Source organism: Dermacentor silvarum, chromosome 1 (genome assembly GCF_013339745.2).
Source record: "Dermacentor silvarum isolate Dsil-2018 chromosome 1, BIME_Dsil_1.4, whole genome shotgun sequence".
Lineage (NCBI taxonomy): Eukaryota > Metazoa > Arthropoda > Arachnida > Ixodida > Ixodidae > Dermacentor > Dermacentor silvarum.
In genome coordinates this window covers 353,693,040-353,708,984 of record NC_051154.1, presented here as the reverse complement: position 1 = coordinate 353,708,984, position 15,945 = coordinate 353,693,040, and the positions used below count along the sequence as shown (strand labels likewise).

General features: G+C 46.4%; 1 protein-coding gene across 1 annotated transcript; it reads right to left on the bottom strand.

Annotated features, from left to right (window-relative positions):
* Positions 1-5,204: 5,204 nt before the first annotated feature.
* Positions 5,205-10,526, bottom strand: LOC119453875 (neuropeptide-like protein 31). Its single transcript, XM_037715928.2, has 2 exons — positions 10,431-10,526; positions 5,205-5,985 (listed from the first exon to the last, which is right to left on the bottom strand). The coding sequence occupies exons 1-2, from the start codon at positions 10,440-10,442 to the stop codon at positions 5,698-5,700; spliced, it is 300 nt and encodes a 99-aa protein (XP_037571856.1). The 5' UTR covers positions 10,443-10,526; the 3' UTR covers positions 5,205-5,697.
* Between the last annotated feature and the right edge of the window lie 5,419 nt (positions 10,527-15,945).

The window sequence follows — 15,945 nt, the reverse complement described above, 5'->3', positions numbered from 1 at the left end:
GGTGAACCGGGAGCGCTGTGCAAGAAACAAGAGTGTCACTCGATGCTCGTGCCAGTAAAAAAAGTATCTTTTAAGTCATTCATCGAGCTATTCCAAGATTATCACGAACGTGATAATCTACCATCTAGATGCTTTAACGTCTATAGATTCCACCCTCATGAAATATTGTACCCACAGAGATTACGATAGTTTTCAGGAGCAGTTCGGCCGTCTTATCCTGCGCTTGTGCAGGCGTCGGCGTCAGAGATACTTATTAAAAAGATGAAATACCGTCCTTCAAGCGAAGCTGACGTAATTAGCCAAAAAAAAAAACAACGCAGGAAAGTTGCAGTCATTCCATACGTCTCAGACTCTCCCATCGCTTCAAAAAATTGTCAAAGGTTTCTTCGATCGAACAAAGATCATCGTCAAGCATAAAGACAAAAATGCTCGTGAACCTTTCCCAGACAAAATATGCATGATGATTGCGGAATGGAACCCTCCATATCTCGGTTAGTTTGTGAAACGCAATTGCTTGGTGATATCTTTCATGTGACTTGAATACATGCGCGCACAGATGGTGTCTTGCTTTATTGCGTATTTACTTAATAAACTTCAATTGTTAGATAGGCTCGTCCTGTGTCTTTTTTGTGTTGCTGTGGTTTTTCATTGCCGAGGATCTCGGAAGATTTTTCTCCGGCGATGGACCCCTGGCAGCCTAGCCCCGGGCACCAACAGCCATAACCGTTGGACAAATAAAGTTTATTCCTATCCTATCCTTCAGCGCTGATTCAAAGAATGCATGAATTCCAACTGACCCAGCTTTACACCATACTATGATTCGTATTTTTCGAATTTACGAAATTTCTTTTTTACGAAAGCTTTACCTTTCCCGTTCGACATAAGAAAATCGGATTGGAATTCCTGAGCATGTAATCACATGTTCGCAACTTTGATGCATCTCGTAATCAATATATACCCGAAAGTATACTTAGTTAATATTGCATTTAGATTCTTCAATGAATGGAACCTCTTATGTAAAACTGCTAAATAGGGGTCTTGGAGGTATGTATAATAACAGACAAAAAATTTAGCAAATGACGCTTTAGCCTCCGCGTCTTTTGCATGGTGTCCTGTACACGGAGTCAAAGACTATATACGTCCATTCAACTCGCACATCCGAGAGATCATTTGATGATGCGCCAGATTTCTTCGAGAGATGGAGTCACGAATGAATTACGTTTCCTATCATGCCTAGGAATGAACAATTTGTGTTTTGTCTTGGAGCAAATGAACAAATGTGCACGTCTTTGCCCAGCCAAAATAGAACGAATTCGTTGAAATGCTATGTTGTTGTGAGAGCTTTCAGTTTAAGAGGAAGTTTTAGCTGGGAACCAGCTCCGATTTCTGTATTCAAGTACATCTGAAACGCAGAAATGCTTTTATGCGACAACTGCTGCACAGATTTGAATGTAATGTATTGAATTTGAGAGAGAAAGTTATGGTAAAGTGATTCTAGAGGAATCAGAATCTTTATTAAGGGCCTCGAACCCGCCGAGATAGCCCGGTGACTATGGCGTTGAGCTGCTGAGCTTGAGTTTGTGGATTCAGTTTTCAGTTCTGGCAGCGGTGGCCGCATGGGGATGGAACGCAAGAACGCTGGTGCACCGTGCATTGGGGACACGTTAAAGAACCCAAGGCGATCAAAATTATTCCAGAACGCCCCCGCCCCCCCTCTCCCCCCCCCCACACACACACAAACACTATATGGCGTGCCTCATAATAACATCATGGTTTTGACACGTATTACCCCAGAATTTAAGATTTTGTACCGAAAGAGAACCGCCGGTCAGTCAGTCACACATCACCAGTGTTTTTAAGTCTAACGGCGAATGACTTTTACCATCACAGGTCTGGTCTGGCGATATCACCATGGTGTCGTTTCTGCAATGAGAGTAAAGCTCTAGAACATTTAATTTTACCATCTAGCCGTTTTAAGGGTAAAAAAAAATATTGCGACAGTAGGCAGTTGATACACATGGCCAAATCTCCAGTCTGAAAGCTTTTCATACCGAAGTTCCAGATGGAAGCACCTTTGGTCCTTTACTTTTCAAATTTACATTGGTGACATTGTTAACGTGGATAAGACTACGCAATTTATAAATTGTTCAGACGGCACCACCCTGTTATTCGCTTCGACCGATATCAGCAAACTGGGTGATCACGTCAAAGATGTATAGTACAAATTGCACGAGTAGGAGTGCACTAAACTTACTCCCTATAAACAGTAACAAAACTACACCTATGCTGTTTAAACCAAAGGATCAGCGTGATAGGGTTAGCGGTGACGTTATTATTGGAAATACGGTTATTGAAGTTGTGCACTCCGTTACCCGCCGTGGTTGCTCAGTGGCTATGGTGTTGGGCTGCTGAGCACGAGGTCACTTGATCAAATCCTGGCCACAGTGGCCGCATTTCGATGGAAGCGAAATGCGAAAACACCCGTGTACTCAGATTTAGGTGCTCGTTAAAGAACCCCAGGTGGTCCAAATTTCCGTAGTCCCCCACTACGGCGTACCTCATAATCAGATCGTGGTTTTGGCACGTAAAACCCCATAATTTTTTTTTAAGTTTAGGAGGTATTTTTCATGAGCACATGACTTGAAATCAACATGTAGACATGGTTACAAAACTCGCTTATGTGTTCGGGGTGCTAACAAGACTGCGTTCATTATACTACCAACGCACATAAAGTTATTGATTTATAATACACTTCTACTTTCCCATATTAACTATTGTTTCCTGGTTTGGGGAAAACAACTTGGTCAAATCTTCAAAAACTTCAATTCAAGTATACTTCAGTAAAAAGCCGTGCGCGCTTTTACAAACTCACCATTTGATGGTCACACTGGACCACAATTTACTAAACTTGGCTTGCAAAACATTGATTCACTGTACAGTCATACTTTGTGGAAACGCTATAAGTTGGGAAAGCGAAAGAACAACCCTTTCTTTGGGCAGCTGTCGAGCCTAACAAAATACACTACCAACTATACACAACACGTCACCATGAGACATTGCAAATCCCTCACATACGAACTAACTGCGGTACTCGAGTGTTACAACACATACTGCCATCGCTTCTGAACTCACTGTGTCTTTAAAATGTACAACTAATTTCTTACTATTCACTAATTTATGATATAGTCGTTTCTTCTCGACATGTATTGTGATTTAATTGCGCTGCGTGTATGCAACTTTCTTGTTCCCATAGATGCAGTTTTCCTTTCTATATTGTGTGACGTAATTTTAAATGTGTTTTTTGCATTGCTAGAAATTGTATAACGCCTTTGCTCTGAAGAAAATATGTATCTAAATGTATATACTATACCCTGTAACTGCTAATTTATTTTTTTCAGCCTTCTTAAGGGGCCAATTGACCTTCGTCAAGCCAATTTTAGGGCCTTTTTGTTTATGTCCGTGACATCGCATCATGTATATCTCTATACGTGTGATGACAAATAAACTTTGGCGTTCATTTTGGTTTGACTTTTGACTGTCATGGGGCCTGCCACACCGCTTTAAATGGGCCCATGAGTACAAAAGAATGGCGAAAAGAACGATGCACAATGGCTTCTGTGTCGCTTTTATCTTTGCTATAGTGTGTGTTTTCAGGCTTCCTTACATTTTCAAACATTTAGTTCGCTCCATCTACAACTAAAGTGTGCAATTTCATTACCAAAACAGCACGGTTTCAGAAGCATATATAATTAGATTTTTTTCAAGTGTCACTAGTCTGGCGTGTGATCAGGCGATCACCCGGAAGTCGACTTTAACGATTGTTATTCAGTGTTTGCAAACAGTTGGCGGCTTAGTCTCCCCATGTCATATCGAGACAGAAAAGGCTGACAACGTCGCAACCCAGAAGGACAATAAAACTGCTTTGAGAAGCTGGTATAGTCTTTGACGAGAGCCCGTGTATATGAATGAGGTTCAAATCAAATTAAAACACCGCGGAAAACAAGAGAGCAAAGAAGACGGCATAGATGTAAACGTGACATATGCTCTTTATTTGGGGTTCGAGACAGAACGCGACAGTTTGAATACTGCCCCAGATAAACCAGGAACACTTCAAGGGTCGGGAAGTAGAGCCCTGACGCCGAGCCGCTGGTGGAAAGACACAAAATAAGTGCTCTTTGTATAGGCACAGTGACATTGCAGCGAACGCATATCAACGCCTCGCTTCGAACGCGGATAGGGGTGCAGACGAATGTATACAGTTGATTTTACTAGCCAGATAGGTCATATTAAAAAACAAGTATGTGTACACGCATATTTACTATGACTACCGTCGGCAGATTGCGTAGGCTTTCACACGATGCATAGGCTTACAAAAGGCGAAGTGCCGGGCACAAGTGGCATCTTCTGGAATAGCAACGCCTGAGCGCTTTGACTGTGACGTCATATATATATATATATATATATATATATATATATAGTCGAGTAGAATGAGAACTGAAGGGCCCGATAATTAGAGTACGCTCTTTGAATGGGAGCACTGGCCTGTACCGCATTACCTCGCAGTGAGAGCGCACAGGTCTTGTGATGTATAAGAGGTGTTGGCCGATGCCGGCTAGCAAGACAACGCGAGCATGCCATAAAATAATTTACACCCTTAAAAGCGAAAAATGGCGCAAAATGTCCCATAACTCACACCCTTACACTCAAACAGGGTGTAAGGGTGTGCATTGTGGATCGATTTGCATTCTTATTCCTTTTTAAGAGTGTAAATTATTTAACAGTGCAGAGTCGAAGGGATAAACATTAAAAAGGAGTCTCTGTAGAAGGAGACAGAGAACAAGAAAAGATGCGTTGCTCATTCACGGTGTGAGACAACAGGTTTTCTCTCCTTTTCACCGTACACACATCTTGTGAATGAAAAGTATACGAATGTGAACGCGCCATAGCGGAACCGTAATGCGGTGACTTCTGGCAGCCACAAAGTTCAATTGTTATCGGCTCCACGTACGTGTCCTTTTGCGTGACTGAATCTAAATTGTCTCACCCTACGTCAAAGTGCGAATGTTTTTGAACGGAGGAACAAAAAGGATAGCATGTCCCGCCCAATTCGAAACATATGCCCGACAGATGCCATTTCCAGCGCGTTCTGGAAATGGCACCTTGCGGTACTCTGCTCGACGCTTGCTTAACACACGACGCTTGCTTAACACATCCCAATGATGCGGCCATGGTGCTTCTGGTGACGTTAACTGGCGATCGTAGTTTTACATCAGCCTGAGAAGAAAAGATACAGACGCTTCGATTCATACATAGTGGGTCCTCAGTACTACCAGGCATTACGCGATAGAAGGAACGCTAGCGTAGACTGCAGTCGTGAAATGCCTCTCTTTACAACCACGTCGAAGGCATGAATTTCAGCTGTGGTTTTGGATCGCGTCTGAAAGGTCGTTCAGCGCGGCTTGCCTCTGTCTCTATTACCCATTAGAGCGCGTACGTCACGTACAGAGCTTGGCTCGAGGCACAATGAAACGCGCATTTACAATATTGCGCCCCGCACAGGCAACACACCGCGGCAGTGGCAAAAGTCCCCCGCGACTCGGCGTGGCCACAGCCAAGCAGGATGACGCGCGGCAGACCCGTGGAGTGATGCCTCGGGGGCTGTCGCGCCGTACTCCGGCCACACCATGTCCCCCGCGCTCAGTGCTTGAAGCCTCCGAAGCCGAATCCTCCTCCGTAGCCGCCTCCGTATCCGCCGTGTCCGTACTGTCCGCCGACTAGGTGAGCGCCGCGATTGAGCTTGTTGACGTGGTGCACGGTCTTCACGAGGAACGAGGGGCCCGGCACGGTCTTGACGTAGCCGTGGCCACCGTCGAGGCCACCGAAGCCGCCACCGTATCCACCGTATCCGCCGAAGCCGCCCCCGTAGCCACCAAAGCCGCCGGCCATGGCGACGGCGACACAGGCGCACAGCAGAAGGGCGATGAACTGTGAGCATGAGAAATTATTTGAATAAGTGAATGGGGGTTTCTTACATGGGGTAAAACACTGAACGCAAACGTAGAGGTGACGCCATGCTGAGAAATGTCGAGCTGTCTTTATCGTTTCCGTCCGTGCGCGCGATGCCTTGTACTAATGCGCGACCCTGTCGTCCGCCTGGCGTTAGCGGTGCGCCTGCGATTCTTATGCGACCCTAGAAAAATATTAGCCTCGTGTCCTTGGGAGTCCGCCTTTCTGAAAAGTGCATGTATTTAGCCATGTGTACTTAAATAACGCGGGTATACTTATTGTAGTGTTCGATTATAAAAAGCGTGTGGCATGCCTCGAGCTGTACAAGTATGGTTTCTTGTACAGCTTATGACCTAACTCATTAATTAAACGGTGATTAACGTTGTCCCTCGGTGAGGCACCCTTTATTTTGCCATGCTTTTCCTTGCCGGCTAAACTGGCTAAATAGCCCGTTTGTGGATGCACACATTTTGTGGATGCATGGTACTCGGTGAATGGTAGAACAGGAGGCGCTTCAGGTCTATATGGGAGCTCTGCTAGAAATTTTGTCATGGATATAATGTCTAGTATACGCTATAGTTCTGTGACGTCAATCGCCAGTGGTGCAGCCAATATGATACTCCATGCGCGTGTCAAACACCATCGGGATGCAGACATCACTCGACCTTTGGAACGTGGCTGTGTCTGACGATAAGCGTCAGTAAACTCGTTCATGAGACAAGCCCTGATATATACATCAACTGACTGTCGCGAGCTAGAGTTAAGGGACGCAAGCAATCTTTTCCCCCAAGTCGATCGCACGGTGTATACTGAGTGTGAATTTGACTTGGATGCTGGTGTCCTTAATAAAGGGACAGTAAATAGCACGACTAAATCAAGTTATAATTGATTAAACTCCTTTTCAAACGTCTGTTTTCATTCATTTCGCTGGCCCCAAAAAATATTAAAAAAAGGGGGGGGGGGTGATTATGATGGGGATAAACTGAAGGCCGAACTTTTATTATTTTTTTTTAATTTCGCGCCGATACCTTAGCACTGGTATATGGCAGTGTGAGGTCGCGGATTTCGAAGGATTTTCTCGCATTTGGGACGGGTTTGACGCAGAAAAAGTTATGTAAACTTGCAAGGATGAGTCTTTGGTTTCTAGGACAAAGCGCATCCCTTCATTGCCGCTGTACAGTTAGCTTTTGGCCCGAACCCACGTGCTATCAAGCTGCATGGCGTCACGACGAACTGTTTCGGGAACTTCCAGACGGCGCCCTTCATTCTCCCGTCTCTTCTAGCTTATCACGTCTCCTCTCGCAGTCAAGAGCACCAGCCGCTTGCTATTGCTGAAGCCTAATTTCCTTTTACAGTAGAGTGCTTCTCATTAGTTAACGCCTTACTGCAAGTGTAACATTTTGTACACTACACACAAAACTCTTTACGTTAGCGCCTGTAGGCTGCATCGCGTACATTCTGAGTAAAAGAAGCGCAGGAAAATACCTTATGCGGAAGTAAGACCCCCTATCTATCTCATATTTATTTCTGGACATTTTCGAGCGCTTCATTAGTGCACCCCAATGGAGCGCGTTCAACCTGCTTGGCGTGCAAGCGCAGTTATCGTATGCTCTATCAGGAAGTGCGAGAACTCTTGAAGACGGGTATAAATGCGGGATAAGCAACTAATTACTCCCGCATAAAGTAATTGCCGGTGCTACCGTCAAGTTCTACGGCTTATATCAATAACGGGATCGAGGTAAGGGAATGTAAGAATAGGCCAGGCCTGGTTATAGCTTTTGTTTTTCGTTTACGGGCTTAAAATTAGGCCTCGAATTTTCTCGCATCCGGCTGAATTTCATAACGTTATTATGGCCCGATACCCAATGAAACCACTCAACTACATGGTATCGGGTCTTGCGGGAAAGATCGGCAACAGCGCGCCTGACACCATATACGCGTGAATGTGTGCTGTATAATACGCAGAACACCGCCTCGGCGTGCAACAAAAAGATGTAGGAGAAGCTGACATCTCGGAGGAGCTTGCGTGCTTGCGGTAAAGATATGTGTCATATAAAGGAATTTCAGCGCCAGCAAAGTGCAGAAGTCTCCTCTCAACCACATTTTTTGAAATACAGGTGCGTACTTGAAGAGCCCCATGGCGTGGTCAAAACTACCCCTTTTGTCACGAATAATCGCTGAGGGTTCTTAAGCCCCACACTGATGTATGTTTGTCAGGAAACACGAAGCAAAGGTTGCATAAAAAATTTATGGAACCATAGCCTGAATATCTAAGTCCCATCTGGCCAGTCATTACATAGTAAAAAATAGTTTGATTACAGATATAGTATTGACATAATATACGTAGATGGTATGCTATATCATGTAAAAAAACTGAAATATTTGTTTAAATTAAATGCACTGGTTATTATTAAGTTGAGTACTTTTTGATGCACGGGTACAGAGCAACTCATCCAACTTCTAGTCAAACCTGGTAGCGCACCGCCTGAAATGCCATTGTTTTGCATTACTCTCGGTGTTACCGCTGAACTCTCCCTAACCTCTCGCTCCCCCAACACACTCCTATGTCGTTCTTTCTTTTCTATTCTCTTTTTTATTCTGCCGCCTTCCTATTCACCCGCTCTTGTCCCCTCGTCTCAGAAACCACGCCTAGAGACGTCAAACGACAGAGCTCAGTTTCCTTTCAGTCTCTCCCTTTACAGCCAGCCACCACCGACATCGACGTGACGTCACTCTACTAACCCGTTAAAGCTAACCTGCCAAGGATGACGAGGCCGCCTTTGACGAAGATAGGTCCTCCTATCGAAACGTTGGCCAGCCTTTCTGAGACAACTTATCCCTGTTTAAAACCTTTATATCACGTGGGCTACTCCATCTGTCAGCCCCCGTTTTTATTTTGGATCTCTCTTAAAGCGACTTGTCATATTGTTTTTGGTTAGCGGAGGGTTACGTTTAGACTCAGCGCAATTTTAAACATTCTTATCTTGTCGTCAGTTTAGTCGGGATATATAAAAGCAAGTTGCGTCTTGGGACAGCGTGATTGAAAAGGCTAATAGTGGCGTTCGGGCTGTGACACTGGCCACTTCGAAAGCGAAAACCCGCGGTCACGTTCAGGTCAGCGAAACACTTTGGTGAGGTACGTATGGATTGGCTCGGAACGTGTTCTCGTTAACAGACAAAGGAAAAGAATGATCTTAGTTGCTGAATCCACCCAACTGTAGTCACAAGCAGCATTGGGCTGTTTAATGGCTGCTCAGCACCATTGCAATGCCGTGCACGAAGAAAACTTCAGTATTGTGTTGGAGCTGTTGCATTAATGAAGACAGCCAGAAGCAATTTGGTATAGGGTTTTAAGAGAGAGTGAATGGACAGCCGAACGTAGAGAGGAATAGAAAAGGCCACTAAGCCTTGTTATCAATTCTCACGGCTGCCTGAAACTAATGAAACGGCATGAACACACTCCATTCGACGCAAGCGCACGGCTGCAGTTCGGTGAGGCAAGCGAAATGCAGCCAGTGCACGCCGAGACTGACGGCATATTCCAAGCGCCAAATGATTCTCACTACTGCAAATATAACCTTTCGGTTGGCACCATTGCAATCGCTTCTGTGTACTGTGAAGCGTGGAAAGTTTGAGTGCAGCATCCAGGTGCATCCCCCATTGCCTGGATATAGAGTGGCATATAAATAGTCTGATGTAACGCTGCAGTACTTAAGTAACTGTGATTCGCTGCCGCGATTAGCTTCACGCGCATGCGCAGTGTAGGTTGCTGTTGCGTATAAGGTGCCTTGCAATAGCGAATCGAGTCTCATGTCGTACGAAACACCCTACGGGCTATAGTCTTTAAAGGACAAATCGAACGTAATATGGTCACTGAGCTCAAGGTGGCGGGTTCGATCCCGGCCGTGGTGGCCGCATTTCGATGAGGGCGAAATGCAAAACCACTCGTGTACTTAGATTTAGGTGCTATTTCGTAAAGTACAACCCCACGTGGCAGAAATTACTCCAGAGTTCCCCCCTGCCTCAATCATATCTTGATTTTGACACGCGAAATGTCATAATTTAATTTAATTAACATAATACGGTGACAGTGATGCAACAATAAGCGAGATAGCATTGGCACTCTACAGTGTTCAGACAATTTATCTGCGAAGTCAGCTTATCAAAGGTAACCTCACAGATATGAAAGCGAGCAAACAAAACGGCGCGTCCATCGCGAGCGCACGCCGCACAAGGGCGCAATTTTACGCTGCAACAGCTAACCAATCAATGCATCTATAGGTGACACTAAGCGTAAGCACTGGACCTGCTTGCTTCCACTCGTGAAGTTAGCCCGCTGCAAGCTAACTGCAACACGTATGGGAACAAGCCGATCCGAGTTGAGCGAACATGCGGCACTTCAAGCAATAAGCGCGCTCACTTACCGCGGCGTTCATGGTGATTGTTGGTGTTTCGGCACGGACTAGCGTACTCCTGCAAAAAGCACTTGCACCGAGGATGCTCAGGCAATGAATGTCCGAGCTGGCCGCCGGCTCCTTATATATGAGTTCGAGACGGGAAGCTCTGTTCGGCCAACGTCCATCGTGTGACCGCAGTGGAGAGAGAGAGAGAGAGAGCACATGAGGGAGGCGTGGCCGCTTGCGAAAGGGTACGCGTACTTGGATACGCTTGCCGCATTCACTTCTTTTCCTTCCGACCCCCAAAAACGAAGCGATAACGGTTCGGGTTCCGGTTGGCACGCTTGTTGCGTCCTTCTTTTTTATTATTATTATTATTCGCATCGGCGCATGCGAGGTTTTTTCGGCGCTTTCAGCGGTGGCGGCTACCTTTCCGCGTACTGGCCGGGCGCAATTATCTCCGGTCCAGTCCGCGTAATCGTACGTACGTATAGTTATCGCGTTTCGCTCGCGCACTTTCCCGAGGCCCAGAGCCGCGTGCGCCGAGAGGGTGCCCGCCAAAACCTGTCCGCACAGTCAAATCAAACGGGCACGCTGTAGAAGAGACAGTGGCTCGCGTTTATAATTAGCGATCGCCACTTTTCAGTTCCTGCCTGTATTCCTCCTGCTCGGTCAACTCTGCGTCGTCGTCAGCGCTTCTCGGTCGTCAAGTAGAAAATTATTCTGGCTCTTGATTTTGACGAGCGCGTGCTCCGGCCGAACGTTTTTTTTTTTTTTTCGAGTCTTCCATGCATACAGAACAATGACTTTGATTAGGAGGGATTCAAACCGTGGGGCTGAGGCTTTGACAACGAAGCTTTCTTAAAGAATGGAACCATCGCGATCAGGCCCGTACACGTGGAACAAGGCCCATTTTACAAAAAGAGCTTTTTCGCGGAACTGTTCATAAGAGCAGCTGCCACACGCAATCGTGATGTTGGATATATCATTAGTGAAGGCTGCCCGGCCAACGGCAAATAGCGAAGTCACGTGAATTCAACTGTATACTGCTGATCTTTTTCCGTGTTCATACGTTCAAGCTGGATTCACGCGACGAGCCGCATCACTGATCTATTGTTCAAACGAGCGTGACGTGACTGAGCTGAGATGAATCGCGTCGCTAGGAGCTTGTTGGTAGCGTCTTTGTGCGCCGTGGGATTCGATGGCACTGAGCCACGTCGTACTCATCGTGGCTCGGCGCCATCAGTTCTTCAGGTGAATCAATGACTATAACAACCTATATAATCTCCTAAGAACCCTTGTACAATACATTGCACATTGCCTTTAACTTTTTTTAGAAATTCACTCGGAAGTGATTACGCAAAATATTCACTCTGGGTATGAAGTACGGTGCATGTGTAACTGTAAAGAAGTGGTTTACTCATATTCTTGCCATCTGCTTTGGACAAATTCGACAGTAAATTGATCTAGACCTCTGTGTCATCCCAGACGGCCAAAAGGAACCTTGAGGTCTGTTTCAAAATCACTGAGATTGCGTGAAAATATCGGACGCGGCAGCAACATGGCAATGTATTACACGTAGTTCCATCTTCACCTCAGCGTTTAAACAATTAAATGCAGTTTTGACCACATCTAACACGAGGAAATTATGTAGATAGTCATTTTTTACGTACATGGAGACGGAGCTTTTAGCATCTATCCGTGGTATTTAAATTTTAAAAATTGTTTTTCAAGTTCATGACATAACAGTAGACAATAAAAACCACCTTGAAGAGCAATTATGCCCCGTTGTTCTTTTCGGGTCTCAGGAGGATATAAGGTATACTTAACCGCTTTGGTCAATTATTACATATGGCGCGCAGACCGATAAATGCGTGCTGCCATGAGGAAGAAAGTGCATGTTGGCATAACTTGGTTTACACGGGGCAGCGGATACACAGCAAACGTGAGCCGTGGCCGTTGCATAACGCCTCCAGTGGAAAATTCATTATATCTGCCGCTGTGACGCAGTGGAGACGGCGTTCTGCATGCTGCTGAACATGAAGTCGCGGGTTCAATTCCCGACTACAGCGGACACACTGCGATGCGAGTGGAATACAAAAAATGCTCTTGTGCTTAAATTAAGGTTCACGTTAAGGCGTTCCAAGTTAATCTGGAGTCCTACACTTCGGCGCCCCTCATAGCCCACTATGAAGTTTCGCCGCGTCAAACCCCTCAGTTTAATGGAAGTTCACACTAATTATTTCTACATATATCAGTATAGGTCGAGCTCACCTACGCTGACTAGAACGTGCAGGGACCGTATTGGCGAATAAACTTTTACGCTAGATCAATTCGTCGGGATAAGTACCAGTCATTTAATAGAGCGACGAATTGGGCTAGTTAGTGTACGCTCATTGTTCTATTCAATGAATGTGGGAAACATGCGCGAAAGTTTGTAGCTTGTGAATGCAGTCTGATCCATTTGTGAATGAATTTTGCATGCGGCAAGACAGATAGATTTCATTGATAGGAAAGACAGAGAGGTCGACCTGAGCTAGTTTGCTCTAGTCTGCTACCCTGTACTGGGGAGGAGGGAAGGGGAGGGAAAGTATTGTGGTGGATGACAAGAGGAGTGGTGAGTTCATATGTACATTAGACGGTGGCCCTACTAGAACCACTCGTCCAGCTTCGTGTCCTGCAGAAACGTAAACAGCGCTTTAGTTGCCCGCATTGAAGTTGCAGTGTCAGGCCACGGGCTGAGAATAGCGACCTCTGATAGTAGTTGCCGGCCGATGCTGGCTATAGGGAACCTTCCAACGTCCTTCTCCCCAGCGCATATGCTGGGCAATCGCACAATATGTGCTCCAGCGTTTCAGGCGTCTGGCAGTGTTCACAATCAGGGCTGTTCGATTGGCCGATGAGGTGTGCGTAGCGGCGGGTGAAAGCAACGCCCAGCCGAATTCTGCGTACCAATGATGCTTTGTTCCGCGTAACCTTCGGGGGCAAAAAGAATTTACCGTCTGGGTGGATCATATTTAGGCGTCTGTGGATGTTGTCAGCATGGGTTCTGTATGCCTTCGTAAGGTCTTGCATGAGTGCCTTGATCACTGAGTTGGTGTCAGGTCGTGAGCATGCAATCCTTACTTGATCAGATGAAGAGAATGCCGACCTTGCCTCACTGTCCACGAGTTCATTGCCAATCACGCCACAATGACTGGGCGTCCATTAAAAAGTTATCACGTGGCCACCTAGCTCGGCAATGTGAAGTTCAGCGATTTCTAGCACGAGCAGGTAATATGGTCCTGTCTTTAAAAAGCATTGTAGCGCTTGTAGCGCTGATTTGGCATCGCAGAACACCGTCCATTTATGAGGTGTCTGCGTTATCACAAAACGGACAGCCTCCCGTATTGCCGCAAGTTCCACAGCCGTAGATGTCGATTTGTGGTCCAATTGAAATCACCGACGAATTCCAAGTTGCGGGATAACAAATGCTGCCGTTGTGGCAGATGGTCTGACTGAACCATCGGTATATACTTGCACAGTCTCACTATACAATTCAAATATATGGGACAGGGTGAGCTGCTTCAAGCCAATGGTAGAAACGTAGAATTTCTTCGTAATTGCAGGTATTTGAAGCCTCACTAGTGTTTTCGGTAATGTCCACGGAGGTGTCTCGGGGATGTTGGTGGCCCAGAACCTTGCAGGTGTAATGCTTGCGTGGCATGCAATCGCTTTAGAAAAAGCACAGTGAAGATTGGTTCTTGAAAGTGTTGACAGAGGATGGTGCGAGTGTCTAGTCAGCAGGCGAAGATAGATTCCCATAGGTTCACAAGACCTGTATACGTCGAATGAGCAAGTCCGTGCTTCTGCTATTGTGCCCTTAGTTGACGTGCAGCGTGGCAAGCCAAGGCATATCCACAGTGCTTGTGCCTGAAGGCTCTCCAGCGTGCGCATACAACATGGCCCCATGTTAGATAGCACAGGTATGCTGTAGCGTTTGCAGCCCACAAAAAGTGCCTGGTACACTTGGAGCAAACTTAGTTCAGAAGCGCCCCATCTCAGTCCAGATATAACCCGAAGAACGTGTATGAAGTTTATCAGTTTAGCCCTAAGCGCAATAACATGTTTTGTCCAAGAAAGATTGCGGTCTACTATCACACCAAGAGATCTGTGATGGGTGACTAAAGGGAGCGCCGTTCCGTCGACAACGATGGGATATCGTGACATTGATTTGCTCGTGAATGCCAGCACTGCACTTAGTTGCTGAGAGTTGCAGGCCTCTACGGCGCAAGTACTTCGCCGTGATGGTAGCCGCACATTGAAGCCTGCACGCACTTGTGGACGTGTGACCCCAGATGAACAAATGTCATCCGCGTACATGCTGATATGCGTTGTGTCAGGTAGCTCGTCTGTAAGGCCCACCAGTATAACATTGAACAATATAGGGCTAAGGACGCCACCCAGCGAAACACCCCTGCGAACGTCATGTCTATCAGTGTCGCCATCCGTAGTGGACATGAAAATGGAGATAACTGTACAGCCACGAAAACATCCGGCCACCAACTCCGATATCTTCAAGTGCCTGAAGAATCGAATGGTGGAAGACGTTGTCGTAGGCACTTTTTATATCCCGAAATACGTGTATTGCACATACCAGACGACGGCGTCTTTTCTCCTGTTGGACAGAAGATACTAGGTCGATCACACCGTCAATAGACGATCGGCCTCTTCGAAATACGTTGATAAAATGGGGAAATCCACCACTTCTCTCGAGTAGCCATTCCAGTCTGTTCCGTACCATCCGCTCCATCACTTTACCGATACAGTCTGCTAAGGCTATCGGCCCATAATGTAAAAGGTCATGCGGGCATTTTCCGGGTTCCAGCAGAGCCACAAGACGACTGCACTTCCAGTTATCAGGCACAGTCACCGAGTCCACGTAGAGTTGTAGAGCGACAGGAGAATTTCTTGAGCTTCCACACCAAGATGACAAATCGCGGAGTATGTGATTCCATCTGGTCTTGGACACAATGACCGGCGGGAAGCAGACATCGCAGCGTCGAGCTGCACAGTGAAAGGCGCATCCACGGTGATCACCAGATGGCGGAAACGTTCAATCGTGGTTGCGTTGGTAAACCACTAGAGGCATTCACAAGTAATTTGCAGAGGAGTCTTCGGCGACCTCAACTTCACGCCCGCCTTGCCATATGGCCCACAGCGCTGAACGGTGCAGCTGTTGTGGAGGCGATCGAAGGCTTCGCACTATTTGCCAAGGCAAGAGAGAGGTTTTCTCGGTCTAGAGAGCCATAGTTTGATCTCCACCGTTGTTTGTCGAGCTTTTCGAGGTGGCGCAGGACATTACTGTCGAGATGCAGCGACCATATTATGGTGATTTGGTCCCTTGTTTTCCGTTCTGCTCGGACGCCGTATCGCGCGAAGTCGCTCGTACTGGCCATCAATAGGTGGTTTAGATGCGTTGAGCTGTTTTTTTGTGTCGCGTAATGCTGACGCGATGACATCTTCAATATTGGATGGTGATTGGATGGTTTTGACAGGCGGC